At 42.1% G+C, this 14,653-nt stretch overlaps 2 protein-coding genes across 2 annotated transcripts; one reads left to right on the top strand and one right to left on the bottom strand.

Moving 5' to 3' along the window:
* Positions 1-505: 505 nt before the first annotated feature.
* On the top strand, positions 506-13,984 carry commd9 (COMM domain containing 9). The gene is made up of 6 exons (XM_088935231.1): positions 506-568; positions 1,775-1,900; positions 2,487-2,626; positions 10,540-10,574; positions 11,018-11,121; positions 12,916-13,984. The coding sequence occupies exons 1-6, from the start codon at positions 518-520 to the stop codon at positions 13,051-13,053; spliced, it is 594 nt and encodes a 197-aa protein (XP_088791357.1). The 5' UTR covers positions 506-517; the 3' UTR covers positions 13,054-13,984.
* LOC148819356 (uncharacterized) lies at positions 5,500-8,795 on the bottom strand. Its single transcript, XM_088935229.1, has 9 exons — positions 8,615-8,795; positions 8,441-8,503; positions 8,264-8,333; positions 7,858-7,960; positions 7,437-7,487; positions 6,944-7,039; positions 6,714-6,770; positions 6,563-6,622; positions 5,500-6,165 (listed from the first exon to the last, which is right to left on the bottom strand). The coding sequence occupies exons 1-9, from the start codon at positions 8,793-8,795 to the stop codon at positions 5,686-5,688; spliced, it is 1,161 nt and encodes a 386-aa protein (XP_088791355.1). The 3' UTR covers positions 5,500-5,685.
* Positions 13,985-14,653: the final 669 nt, after the last annotated feature.

The raw sequence follows: 14,653 nt of genomic DNA, 5'->3' as shown, positions 1-14,653 counted from the left end.
TAGCAAGTCCATTCAATTATGCAGTTTTGCTGTAACCAGATCCTCAAATATTTAACTAATATCAAGAAATATTTGTATCAATTCTGCAATGGAGCAGGTGGGAAAGACCACAAGCTGAATAGAGCTAACTCAGTATTTTCCTGAAAAGCAAAATAGGATTGACTTTTTAAAACATTTATCAGTAAGAAACCAGTGAGTGTCTTGTGGGCCAAGATTGCAACATTGTGTGGAGGAAACAGACATTAAGCTTCCCCTAAATCATCACTGAAATCAAAACTGAAGACAAGCAAACTGGGGAGGATTCAACTTCCAAAACTCATTTATTTTCTTCATGATTTATGTGGTAAACGTTGTATCTCAACGCATAAAAAGTACAGAGTATAAATATCTCAGCAATTCCTTCATTCGACACGTGACCAAACAGATTTCTAAAACAATACAATTCCCAGAGGCCCCCGGAGGAGGGGTCACATGTCCCCTTTCACGTGAGCTAGGGGTAGTGGTCACATGGTTAGAGATGGCGGCCTTAACAGAACAGCATTTTAAGTCGCTACAGCTTCTCCTTAAGGTAACTTAAAACAAATATTTGTAACATTTTATCGTTACTTTGTAGGTGATCAAATTGGTTTTTATTTATGTTGTAATTATCTTGAAGTAGAAATAAGCACGTTTTTAAGGTGATACTAACGTCTGTGCATCTCTGTGTTGTCAAGAGTTTATGGTGTTTGTATTTGATACATAATATTTATATTTTTCGTTTAAAAAAAAAAGACTTAAAAAGAGTACGTGCGATGGTTTACACTCCTAGGTGATTTCGTGTACGATTGTGTGCAAGGTGCATCTTATGGCGACGAATTGCACTCTTAAGTTTCCTGTCGAGTCCAAAGACTGGAAAAATGAAAAACGTTTAACACACGTTCACCTACCTAAAATACTGCCACAAGCCTCGAAATTAACCCTCCTGAAAAGGCAACTTGTTTCAGTCAAGCAGGGTCTTCCTCTTAGAATTGCGTCTAGCAGTCGTAAAGTATATGAAAAGGTCATTCGGAGTTGGAAACACCTGTGTAGGGGAGCCCATTTAGTTTGCTGATTCCTTGCCTCTGTGTGCTCCTGGTTTGCCCACTTTTATACATTTGGCCTCTTCTAATCTAATCTTCTAAACTAATTCTAAATCTAAAACTGATTTGAGTTACAGTACAGCAGTTTTTTTGTTACCCTCAGTTGTAACCAGTGGGATTAGCTAAATAGTGCAGTTTAAGAATTAATGGTGATGCGCTGTGTTAAAGGTTTTAGTAAATTGTTTGAAATGAATAATACTGATGATTATATTATGAGTAAACCCTATCTGTTCAATAAACAGTAGAACTCTAGTTTTGCCAGTTGAAAAAAAATCTACTACAAATGTTTGGAGATTGTTTGACCCAGCAGCAAATCGCCAGAGTGAAGTCTGCTTTCAGGCTGACGGTTGTATGTCAGTTTGAATTCACGGCTTATTCTTTTATATGCAATTGATAATTTACAGATGAAGGATGAATATTCAATTTACAAACCTGATACATAAGGACATAGGCTTAAAGAAAATTGGAAAAAGGGGCATTTACTTACGGTAAGGCTTACACTTGAGCTCAGATCTTGGAGGAGCTGTGTTCTGTGCTGTCAGAGCCCCTGAGTTTCATGACTTGAACTGAAGTAGCAGAACTCAGCCCTGGATTGCGCTCGGAAGTGTCTGACCCTGCCTGCTCTTCTTTCCTGCACCCTGTCTGCTGGGCGGAAGGCTTCCTCTAAAGACGCGGTGAGGCAGCTGGTCCAGCAGTGCTTCCCGCCGGGGGCGGCCCAGTCCAGGAGCCTGATGGAGACTGCGGCCAGCAGCCTGTCCGTCACGGGGGAGGAGTCCCAGCAGGTGAGGCAGGACTGGCGGGCTTCAGCTGGGCCTGTCCAGAGACCCGCTCCTCCCTGGTCAATCGTGTGACACATGAGTGCAGGACCAGGAAACAAGTCTGGTGGTTGTGTGTTTCAACTCATCTGCTGCTGTAGTGGTCATATACTTTGAGCCAGACCTTCAGGGTAACTAATCTGTGTCATGTTTTTATTTATACTCTAAAAAAAGTAAGCTTTTAAAGAGTCGGAGCCCCTACTCTTTTACCCTTTTATCGTCATTACTTCTGCAGATGGGTGGCCTGGATGTTGGCATTGCCGCCTCTCCCTGTCTGTGTGGGGTTGGCATGTTTTCACAAGGGTTTCCACTGGCAGCTCCCAAAGACAGCTTGACTGTGTTTGATTGACTAGTTTCTTTCTGTTGCCTCAAAATGACGTGGTGTCCCGTGTCTGCATTTCTACCAGAAAAACACTGAAATGAAATCGGACACCTAAGGTGGATATGCTCGTTATAAAGAGCTTGTCAGCAGCTGCGCTCCGTTCTTCCACCACAGTGGACCCAAGCAACAACTTTTGTTTTGACTCAGTCTGCCCCTCGTTCTTTCTTGCAGCTGCTCAGTGCCTTACACACCCTCTCACGGCATGTGGTGCTCCATGGCCTGGCGTCTCCAGAGCAGATCCTTGGGGTTTTCCCCGACGGTTTCCACCCCAGCCTAAAAAATCTGCTCACCAAGATCCTTTTGGAGCAAAGGTACCGAAGCCCCCTCACACGCAGTCTGTAAACAAGCATGAATTTCTTTCTTCTGAGGCACAGGACGGCTAGCTAACTGAGATAATTAATCGATTTGATAACATTGTGAGTTTTAAAATTCAGCAGCGATACAACAATTTCAGTATGGAAAAGAAGCTATACAATATTTTGAGACAATACATTTTCAAGGAGATATCTTCATTATAAGAGTGAGACGGTGGCACAGTGGTTAGAATTATTGCCCTGGTTTCAGTTCCAGACCTGGGGTGCTGTCTTGTGGAATTTGTATGTTTTCTGTGAGTTTGTATGGGTTTCCTCCAGGTGCTTTGGTTTCCTCCTGCTGTCCAAAGACATGCTGGTAGGTTCACTGGCTTCTGAGTACTTGGGTACAGTAGTGCTGTAAAGCCATCGTAATGTAATAACAGCTACAATAAGATACAGAAGATATCTGTAAGAACATAAAAATGACCTTGAAAGTATATTTTGGGGATTTTCTTTTCGTTTTTGTCAGTACAACAAAGTAATATATAAGGTTCTAGCACACAAACATACATAAAGGACATGTAAAATTTTAGTTTGAGTAACGTCTTACTTGCTTTTTGTTTTGCATGTAAAATAATCTTTAATGGTGTGGTTGAATAACAGTAGTTATCTAACGTGACTTATTAAATTAGTTTGAGTTTCTGGTTTCCTGCCACCGAAAAAAGAAGTGCTTATGCAATGCACAAGTAGTTATGTATTTTGCAACATTTCTTCTGAGATCTCCCAGTGGGGTGTTGCATTTTCAGCAATAGAAGCAGACCTGTAGAATTAAAGGGAAGTATAACACATAACCTTCATAGAGGGTGGGAATTAAGCAGCTCAAACAGCTTATGCATGAATTTCCATCAACTAACTTGCATGGAAAACATTATTGCTATACTTGCTGGAAGTTCATGTGACAACTTACAGAATATATTTTGGTAATGTACTGTGACCTGATTACTCGAGTGTTTGAGTATGAGAACGGGTTTCATTGTACAAGCCTGCGGGACATCTGCCCAGCTGATGCTTTTTTATTTTCTTATTTCCTACGAGCTCTTAGTGCCGTACTTGAAATATACTTTGAAATTTAGCTCAGGGCCACCAGTTTGGCTCTTTTCCACACCCACCTGGTTTGGAATAGCCAGCGATTAGAATAGGCAGCGAGAGACCCTGTGATCACACACCCTGCAGAACCAGGGAGTGCGGGCGGTACCTTCCAGCACGTCAGCCTTTCAGTGACCTGGTTTTGGACACACCACGGGCACCTGGGGCCCGTACTGGCTTCCAGTGCCAGTTGGAGGACAGGCATGTCCTTGCCTGCCTGCAAGGGCCCAGGCGTCTGTAAGTGTCGCGGTCACTGGGAAGTGAGAGCTGGACATGTTCGCCACTGCCTTAAAGTACGGTGGACTGAAACGGACAATCTTGATGCTGTAGAGCAGGGAGAACCCTGGACCCCAGGTGTTCAGATTGATCAGATAAGATCACTTTATCGGGCCTATACAATTTCTTGCATTAGGAATTTGTCTTCTCGCAGACCCCAACCTGCTCTCCATGAGACACACAGACAGGGAAAGAAGCTGGGGGTCAGAGCGCTGGGTCAGCCATATTACAGCACCCCCGGAGCAGCTGGAGTTAAGGGCCTTGTTCAGGGGCCCAACGGAGTAGGATTCCTCTGCCGGCCGCGGGATTGGTTAGTAGGCTTGAAGCCCAGGTCCAGCCCTCACGGGCTCAAGCCTGGGCCACACCTCCGGTCGGCTGTGGCTGGGATTCCAGACTGGGTGGGCAAAGAGAAAACCCCAGGTGACTTATTCTTTCTAACAAAGAGGGGAGCAGGAGATATGCTGTAGTGTGTAAGGCTGATGTGCTGCATCCCTGGCGGTTTGTGCTTTTACAGTAAAAGCAGATCTCTCCTGGTTGCGGCCTGGTTTGTACATGGGAAGGGATCTCACCTTCCTTCTCTTCCGGCTCCTCGCCGTGTCCTGAGTCTTTGGGAATTTCACCCACAGCGTAAGGAAAGAGAAGCACCGCAGGTCCTTGGATGAAGGAGAAATATAATCTCGAGAATTCAGAGAAGTAAATTTTAAAAATGTTCGCATCACTTTAGGAAATTAATAGGTTGTTTATTTGTCTGAGACTTTTGTCCAAAAGTATTATTTTTATTTAAAAATAACAGGCAGTATGACTCAATTTCTGAGCCCTAACTCATAATTTACAAAATGTGCCATTAATGCCAATGACGTTAGGGCTTGAAGTGATTTCTTACTCAAACTAATGTTTCGAAATGGATGTGGTGTTGTATTCAGTTTGGTGCATTCAGGATTCCTGCATTACAGTCTCTTAACACTTAAAGTAATAGTCTGTTTTTTTATTTTGAATATGATATATAGATATACATATACTTGAATCAAAAGTTCATAACTTTACATAAGTAAAACATATCTGCCACTGAGATCTGTTGTAGAAATGAACACTAATGTTTTGAGTGCCATTTCACTAGGAGCCAGTCAGCCGCTAGGTGGCAGCCGTGATACGCATGGCTCATGTTGACTGAGGGTCTTAGGGTTTCAGATACTGAGCAGTAGTACAGTACGTATTACAGTAATGTATTTATTCTGAAACACATTCTAGGACCTGTTGCATAAGACAAGAACCGAAATGTAATTTGTCCACACAGCTGGTGCAGTATACAGAACTTACGGTAGAGTTCTGTATGTGTTTTATATGTATGGGTTTTGGACATGCAGTTTAAGACTTCGATAGCTCACTCGTATGAGGTCAGTAATCTAATTAAAAATTCCTTTCAGTAATTACATGAACTCATTTCTCTTTCACTCAAGGTATGCATTGAGGCAGTAAATAGATATCTTAATGAAGGGCATGAATTCTGCTACTATAGCTTTTCTTTCATTATAAATTTGTAGTTAAGTCCTCAATGGTAACTGGGGTGCACCGTGTGCCAGTTCAGGGACTGGGGTGCACCGTGTGCCAGTTCAGGGACTGGGGTGCACTATACTTCAGTTCAGTCTTACAATAACTTACCCATTTTGGTCCTCCTCTTCTCCTCTTTCTTCTTCCCTTATCTCTGTCACATCTGCGGCCATCATCTCACCCTGCTTCTCCCCCTCTTCCTCATCTGTGTCTTCTTCCTCCTCTCCCTTCTTCCCCTCGTCCTCTCCCTTCTCCTCCTCTTCCTCCCCCTTCTTCTTCTCCTCCTCCTCTTTTTCACCTTCTTTTTCCCCCTCCTCCTCTTCACCCTTCACATCTTTGTTTTCCTCCTTTCCCTCTCCCTTTTCTTCTTGTTTCTTTTCCTCCATGTCCTCCTCTTCCTTCCTGTGGCTCTCGTGCTCATTGTCCTCTGCCACAGCCGCCTCTTCCTCCTCATCTTCCTCATCTAGCTCTCTATGGCTCCCATATGCTTCTTCATATTGCCTGATGAATTGCTGAGCCTTGGCTTCTCCCATCTCTTCTGGACACAGCTGCCTCGGTAGCAGGCTCTCCAGCGCCTCCTGCAGCTTCTGGAACACAGCAGGAGGGCAGCAGGCCCAGGGGACACAGTGACTGTGGAAGTGTGGCGCTGCTCTGGGCAGAGAGCACTCAGTCACGAGAGAAGGAGATCAGCTCTCTTAAGATTGTAATAATGGCAGTGAAGAGGTGCTAAATGACCAGAGTTTGAGTGTGCAATAAAAATGTACAGTAAATATACGGAAATCGTTTCCTGCACGTTGGATCACAGCCAGCAGTGATGGGCGTGTTTGGCATATCTGTAGCCTTATCCTCAAAACAAAGTGACTCAAATGTAAACCGCATAATTTTAGTGGTGCACTGGATTGACTATTCTTGTACAGGCTCTTGTGCCGCAGGAGAATGTAGTGGGGTATTCAGAATGTTTTTTTGTTGGCCATTTTCACCTACCTCTCTGTTCTGTAAAATGTTCTTTTCCACGGCCTGTATGGTCTCTATGTCGACCGTGGCCTGCGAGAGAAGGGATGAGTACAGCTCATGAAACCACAGTGAGTTCTAATGCACGTGCTGCAAACACTGCTGTGTCACCAGGAATCTGTACCTTGACAAGGATCTCTGTACCGTAATCCAATTCATTTTCCGTCTGACGGAGTATGTCCTGAGAACATTAAAATGATAAACCACATTAAGAATGCCAGATCTAAGTCGTATATGACCAAACTTGCAAGTTCAGAAACTATACAAAATGCTGTCTGTTCTTTGAAGCCAGACTTCCTTTTTTTCCACTTTTGGTTTATACAGCTCTCTAGTCTGCTTGCAAAACCCCTTCACCTTCAGTCCGAGATGTACCTCCAGTTTTGGCAGATTGTTTTCGTTCTTCTTAATCCAGGCTTTCACAACTCGCGTCCCCTGATCTTCTAGGAGGAGCTGACAAAAAAAAAAGTTTGAGAGCTTAGCCCTTTGTTGGTTGAGCTTGTGATAATATGCTTGGATTAGTCAGAAATCAAATGGCAACGCTTAGTTTTTAATTCAAACAGCCATTCTAAGAAATGCTACATTTTGGGTTCTCCGAACGATGTCATCTTCAGAAACATCATGGGATTGTGAACTACACTGAAAATGTTGTAGGAGACATTTTTATGTATTTATTTTGAGTATAAGAGCTAATAACTTGACTTCTGACTGTCAAAGGTGTAACATTGTGCTTTCTGCTTTCAGTGTCAGTTCTGTTGTGTCACCACAACTAGTAAATAGTAGTGAATGTAATAATAAAGAATACATGTTACGACCGTCTTCCTTGAAATACTCTGTTGATAATCCGCACCTTCTCGTGTGAAACGTTGCTCTTCTTCCTCAGCTCCTCATTGTCACGCTCCTGTTTGGAAGGAACAGTGAAATGTTAGCGCAAGTGATCCCGGAGAGCCACAGCAAGACCTCTTCTTTTTGTTTAATTAGGTTTTGAACTTAGTTAAAGCTCACAACCCAAACCTGAAGGACTGGGGATCTCCAACACCCCGGTTCTTGGAGATCCTCTCTAGAAAAAGAACTTGGGAAAGCCCAGCTCTCTTTTTTAGTGTTTTGCCAAAAAACAATTTCTCAGATTCTCCAATAACGTGGCTTTTGCTGTTTACATCTGATTGTTCCTGATTGTCTGATTTTTGCTCTGCAAAGTGTTTTACTCTGTGAGATTCAGATACTAATGCTGGAGCTCTGCTCAAGGTATGAAGAATACAAGAGCATCTTACCAGCAAGCATGTTTTCCGGTGAAGGTCGTAAGTCAGTATGGGGAGGGCTTCCCTGACTGTGCAGGTGGAATCTTGGTGCTGCTCAAGCCCAGAATGCTCCTGACTTAAAAAGAAAAAAATTGCATAACTACATATTCCAGACTGAAATGACCTTGATAACTTGTGTTCTTGTGAAGGAAAGGTTTATATAAGAATGTAAGACTGGTTTAAAAGGCGAAGAAGCCATACAGTTCATCTAGTGAGTTTGGTAGTTAGCAGTTAATGGATCCAAGGATCTCATTCAGCCATTTCTTTAAAAAAAAAACAGGGTATCAGCTGCAACAGTATGGGGGTACAAAATCTAGGCCAAGCTCTTTTGTGTTGTGGAAATGTCAATGTTCAGAGAGTTAAGGTTTTGGTGACTTACTTAGAACCCTGGGATTCATTCTCTTTAATGCCAGTGAAATCCTTTTGTGCTGCATCTCCACGTTGGAGAACTAAGCAAGAAAAAAAGATTTGTCCTGCAAAGTGAGTGCCAGGTGCAAGGTCTTTGCTACTGTAAAGGGTTAATAATTTTTGGTTCTGTATAGGATGCTCATCCTACCATTGTGACAGTTTCCTGGTAAGACCCCACACGGGGACTTCTGGGAAGGTGGCAAAGAAGCAGCTTGAAATGGAGCCATTGAAATTGTTAGAATATCCCCCTGGGAAGGAATAGTTATGCCACAATTTGACATGGGTGCGTGCCTCTTGCAGGAGAGAAGTGTCATGTTGTTACCTTTTCCGTCTGTTCTACTGAGGAAACAGGTCCTGACCAAAGCCTCCTGTGTCCCAGAGCGATCCAGAGGACGCAGGTCAGGGCCTCCTGTTTCCAGAGGAGAGTCCAGACTGGCTGTTCGTCCTGGAGCCCGGCTGCTCTGAAATGGGCGTAGCTGGTGCAGAGACTGGGATCGTTTCATGCCAGGGGAAAGGGACGCCGCAGTCTTACACAGCGGTCACACTGAGCCCACTGTTCTCTTTAAAACACAAACATCAGCATATGCCAAGTCTGCACATATGTACTGTACCAAAGTCCATTATAAGGCAATAACATGATAATATAAAAAAAACATGTGAAATGATGTTATTGCTGAAAATTTAATTTTATTAACTTGTTTGCAGTGGCATTTTTCATAGCACCTATAAGGTTATAACAATAAGGTTAGATATTACGTAATGAAATGGGAAATACAGAAAAGTAGCTTGAAATCAAATAGAGCTAAGAAAAACAACTGAAACTATAAAATAGAGGAATAAAGGGAATAAAATGAAAAATACATTCAAACTAAACTTCAAACTAAACTTTGAAGAAGATACTTGAGGGCCCTGATTCAGATATTCCAAGTCTCCAGATGTATTGACAAAGTTAACCCCCTGGACTAATTCCACAGAATCTTCATAAGGAATGAAACACCAACCAGAGGATACAAGTGGAAACTACATGGAATAAATTATAGCCACTGAATCAAATATTTTGTGGAATAAAAGATGTAAATGTTGATAACATTAGAGTCTATGTCATATACTTGTCAGGCAGTTGCTATAGCAACATGTTCCTACCTGTAATTGGAAAAATAGCAAAGTAATGTATAGATTTTTTGGCCTTTTTAAGGATACAGCATTGTTTTTAAATTAATTAAAATACAATAACAAATTTAAAAGAAATAGAATAATTCAGGAATAGAATTTAAAATGATTTACCTGCAGTTGCCTCAGAAGCTCTTCAGTCTGACTCTGAAACTCTGAAAACGAAAACAAAATCTTTTTTTTCCCCCAAGTCACTACAGTATATATTTTTAAATGAGTGTTTTTCAATATTTTTAAATTGGTGATTTTCAATAATAAATACATATGAACAGAATTTAGTCAATATCGAAGTTTAAATATTTGAGACGGCTCAGGAAATGGAGATGGAGATGTCTGGCTGGTAGGAAGTTGAAAACAGCAGTTGTTTACTTCAGACATCAGGCATCACCTAGCGCCTATAGAATGTTCATTCACATCACTCAGCTGTGTCATACGGCAGGAGCTGAAGGACTCAGCTAGGTCATCAGTAATTCTTTTATACTCTCCATCCACTTTCCCATCGCTTTACCCAGTGCAGGGTCGCGGGGGAGCTGGAGCCTGTCCCGGTAAGCAGTGGGCACAAGGCGGGATACACCCTGGATGGGACGCCAGGCCACCCAGACACAAACATTCACACAATCGCTCCAGGGCCAGTTTTCCCAGAAGCCAATTAACCTACCCGTATGGACTGTGGGAGGAAACCCACATGAACACGGGGAGAACACAGGAAGCTTTATGAGGCAGACTCTGCAACCATGTACTGTAATCTTGTTCAGTTCCACTGAGTTGATGGAGTATAAATACGTTTGCCATAAATGTGTGTCTCAGCTTGGATTAGCAATCTTGAGATTTAAAGGATGAAGAGGTTGTTGATGAAGTAAGGATCCAGTAGTAATGTATTTTATCATAATATATAACAATGTGTCATGAATGCTGAAGATTTTCAGTGGTGTCTTTTTTTCTTAACCTTTAAGGACAAAAAATGAATGGACAGCACGTTAGTTTTTTAAATGCATCTGTCTTCCTTCCAGTTTCTGCCATCTTTTGAGATCAGAAATTCACTCATGTGCTTCTCTTAAAATGTATTTTCTCCCCCAGCCCTACATGGAGAAGTGAAGCCCTCTCTAATCAAAGTAAGACCTTTTTGTTTTATTTTTAAATAAATGGTTGTATTAGGAACCATTTGTATTAAGAAGATTAAGAACTCTTCTAGTTTTGTCATTATAGAAATTAAGCACTCGTTAAGCCTGCACTTTGGCCTCTGTCTGAAACTATTATTAGATAAAGTGAAGTTGGCAAGCCGAGAGACCAAGATGGCTGACTGTACTAGTCAGCCATCTTGGTATCATATATCATGTTAACCCCCTAGATGAGCTGATAGCCATTGACACAACTGAAAGGACTGGACAAGATCAAAGATTACAACACTATCTGGGGCCAATATGGGACCAGTTCATTGCAGCCAATTTAGTAGTAGTGTAGTAGTTTTTTTTCCCAGTCTCTTATTCTCTTACATTTCTAGGTTGTCTTGTTGCTGAGGGCTTGGTTCGTCACTCAGTGATCTGTTGTCTTGCAGTTGCCCTGCCCAGGCTAGTGGACATGGACTGGAGAGTGGATGTGAAGACTGCCTCGGACTCTCTGAACCGCATGGCTGTTCCCACCTGCCTGGTGCAGATGAAGGTATCCTGAAATTCCACCATGGTTTCTCTCTGTATTTTTCATTTTATTCCCTTTATTCCTTTATTTTATAGTTTCAGTTGCTTTTCTTAGCTCTATTTGATTTCAAGCTACTTTTCTGTATGCAAGCAAATTTGACTTTATATGATGTCAACAGGAGATAAACTATAGTGTAAAACAATTCCACCCCAGAGATAAACTATAGTGTAAAAGGTTTCTAGAACCCCAGCTGACCATAGCATTACTGCTGCTATGAATATACATGTATTGATCATGATCATGATTGATGATCATGTATTCTACTTATTTATGTATTGTTTAGAAGGGTCAATTTACAGCATTAATCCAGTGCTTTTCTTCAGCTCGTATAGCTCAAATATTGTTTCCTAAATACCTGCAGATAAATGTGTTCTAGTTATATGTGCTAACAGGAGCGCATTCACTCAAGTAAAAAGGATCATATTTATGACAAAAGTATATTTACTTATCACACAGTAAGTTACATACTGTATAGCTGTATGCATGTGCACAAGTTTTTCCAGATTCCAACTTTCTACAATAAACTCTTATGAACAACATAACTCCTGTAGCTAAATACAGATAACAGAAAAACGCCAGGTTTCATCATTGTGTTACTCATGAGATGAATGTCAGTAAAGGGGCTACCTGTGGAAGTAGCTTGAATTTTGCAGTCTTGTCTGTTGTGTCATACAGTGCCTTGAAGCCCAGTGCCCTAAAACAACACCATTGTTCTCTTAGCCTTACACATCTTACACACAGTCAGGAAACGTAGTTGGAATATTTGTGTTCTGACAATTTATGATATTCAAAGTCTCCATTGGCCTTTTCTATTACTATAACACTTTGACTGCTATGAATATGGATATATTTAGGTGAAAAAAACCAAGCTTGTTATTTAGCAGTCTTTAATTCACACTGATTGGTCTTCTGAAACTAAATCGCAGGGAAACTGTTCAAGAGCAATATATAAAGGATTGTTATAGACATATTGATATATGTCATGTATCCCTTGACACTTACCTCATTTGTTCCTCCCTATAAACAGGCAAACTTAAATGACTAAATGTTCAGAAGGAGTTTGTCATAGAAGTGTTTCTACACAAAGAAGGGAAATCATTAGGTGAAATGAGTAGGACAGGGAAAATGTTGCAGGACTTTAGCACAGCAGCTGTGAGTTGCTTCGCAGACATGCTAGCGTCAGCCGGAGAAGTGGCACAGTGGCACAACACTGCTGTCCTTCGGATGCCTGGGAGGCCACAGGAGGCGCTGTTTCACTGAGAGCTCTACCCCTCTAGCCAAGACCCGGGGAATCCCACTCGCAGCCCACACTCCGACTTCAAGGCCGTAGAGCTCAGACATCACCTACCGGACTGCACTGGCTATACAGTTTAGTGCCAACTTTATATGCCTTGAACTTGCCACAATTTACCATGCCTGAATATTTTCACATTGTTTCCCTAAGCCTTCACTGTATTTTACTGTGTTTTATAGTAATATAGGGAGGTCAAGGAATATTTACTAACACAACACCGTTATAAGTTCTGCTGTTTCTTCATAAACAAATGAGTGGAAAAATGATTGCTAAATCTTACTTGTTAAACGTTTGGGGAAAAAATAGAAAACTTGTTGACCCCGAAGTAAAAATTGTTTTAAGGTCCTGTCTTACTAAAGAGACCACAGGAGTGTAAGAGGAAAGACTTTCATTCCTTTGTCCTAACTAAAAAATGCATTGCTCAGATTTTGGATAAAATAAATAAGCATCTGTCTCTGTTCCAGGTCCAGGATGATCCTAGCCTCTGTGGGTCGGACTCGCTCTCCACTGTGACTGTGGAGCTCAGCAAGGAGACGCTGGAGACGATGCTGGATGGTCTGGGAAGGATCAGAGACCAGCTGTCCACAGTGGCCAGCAAATAGGGCAGACCCAGCAGCTCCGCGTAGCTCCGTGAAGCCAGCAGTGTAAATGTGGATGGTGCAGTGTTGACGCTGGTATCTGGGACCAAATGACTTGCTGAGTGTCCACTGACGTGTGCTTGAATCGGTGTTGTCAGTACTTAGTGAAGCTGAAATCTGTTGGCACCTTGGTTTCAGTGCTCTCAGTTGTTGGGCTGACTTTTCAGATGGATTTTTCCAAATCATCACCAGTTCAGTTTCTCCTGGAGGCTCAGATACAAAGCCTTCCTTTCACTCAGAGGTAGCAAGCAGAGAAAACACTTTTTCAGCTTGCTTGCTCTAGAGTAAGGAGGGAAGTTCCTGTTAAAAATAGATAAAAATATGTAAAAAGCAGAAGTGTTATCTGGGTGGTTCACAGGGTATGCAGAGTTGATGCCCTACTTTTGCTTAGTTCTAATTTGATCTTTCCATAACCAACCTCACCCTTTGCTAGGGATGTTCACCCAAACCTCACAATGACCATCACAGTGAAATCCAGCAGGTTTTATTTCAGTCATTTTCAAGACTAACCACAAAAGTGAATTCAGAAACCCAGCCCACACTAACCCAGGGCATGCTGATTTTTGCCAAGCACAGCACTAACTAAACCGGTTTAGCTGCCCTTTGGCGGCCTCTTGTGGCAGAGTGTGCAGCTGCAGCTCCTTCTCGGGCCAGTTGGCCGCACTATTTTTTTTTAACATTTAATGCACGTTTTATGTTTTGTATATTCTTTTCGTGTGATACAATTTAATGATTATCCTATGTTTTCAGTTATGGGCAGAGTTCCCCACCTCCCTGAGTGGATGATAAAGTACAATAGCATATGTGGAGTACAAAAACAACTCATTTTGTATGTCTTCCATTTGGTTGAAAAATGCAATTCTGTACTCTCTTGGATTTTAAAATTTTGGCACTCTTAACCTCTTTGCATTTATTTACACAGAAATGCAAAAAGACTGAATTACTTTGCAGGGCATAATGTACTCAGTATTCAATCTTACTGACAAAGGACTGAGCGCACAAAACAACACAGACGCGGTGTGTGGGGAAATGATGACATCATGTATGTCGGTATAGGAGGGAGTAGCTTTCTGGGCTCAGTTACTTGAGCGCCAGAGCCTTGTAGCACAGTGCGTGTGACGTGATAGTGTAGCCCTGCCTGAGCATGACTCAGTCCAATTCATATGTTTTTCGACTTTATTATAATGCTGTTTCATGGGGGGAGGATCTGGAGGGTCTGTTCATTGGGTGGTTAAGTGTTGAATGCAGTCTGTATAGATCAATAACTGGGCTGCAGCGCTAGCTAGAAGCCGAAGAGAATCCTACTCCTGGTTCAACGCCGATTCCTCATCCTTCACATAAACGTCATTTTACATCTCCCAGATCCCTGTGGCTGCTTAAATTGTGTTTTATATCGGCAGATGAACATTAAGTTCCCTGCACTGGTTTGCTTTCGCGGCGAGTGTTACGCAGAGCAACAGCGGGAGAAGGATGACTTTCTAACAGTTGTCCACACCTATGCATTACCCACAAAACGCCTAAATGGAAGGAAGAACATGTTTTCCCGATTGTTTTATTACGGGAA

The sequence above is a fragment of the Atractosteus spatula genome, chromosome 16, assembly GCF_055471065.1.
Source record: "Atractosteus spatula isolate fAtrSpa1 chromosome 16, fAtrSpa1.hap1, whole genome shotgun sequence".
Classification (NCBI taxonomy): domain Eukaryota; kingdom Metazoa; phylum Chordata; class Actinopteri; order Semionotiformes; family Lepisosteidae; genus Atractosteus; species Atractosteus spatula.
The sequence above is the reverse complement of the archived record's forward strand: the minus strand, read 5'-3'. Positions and strand labels throughout refer to the sequence as shown.

Bases quoted from the DNA above. Each gene is read 5' to 3' on its own strand.
- commd9 (XM_088935231.1), top strand. From the start codon at position 518: ATGGCGGCCTTAACAGAACAGCATTTTAAGTCGCTACAGCTTCTCCTT. The intron at 569-1,774 runs GTAACTTAAAAC...GCTGGGCGGAAG, and splicing joins CGCTACAGCTTCTCCTTAAG to GCTTCCTCTAAAGACGCGGT. The intron at 2,627-10,539 runs GTACCGAAGCCC...TTTCTCCCCCAG, and splicing joins AAGATCCTTTTGGAGCAAAG to CCCTACATGGAGAAGTGAAG.
- LOC148819356 (XM_088935229.1), bottom strand. From the start codon at position 8,795: ATGAAACGATCCCAGTCTCTGCACCAGCTACGCCCATTTCAGAGCAGC. The intron at 7,961-8,263 runs GTAAGTCACCAA...TTTCTTTTTAAG, and splicing joins AATGAATCCCAGGGTTCTAA to TCAGGAGCATTCTGGGCTTG. The intron at 7,488-7,857 runs GTAAGATGCTCT...CCTTCCAAACAG, and splicing joins ACCGGAAAACATGCTTGCTG to GAGCGTGACAATGAGGAGCT.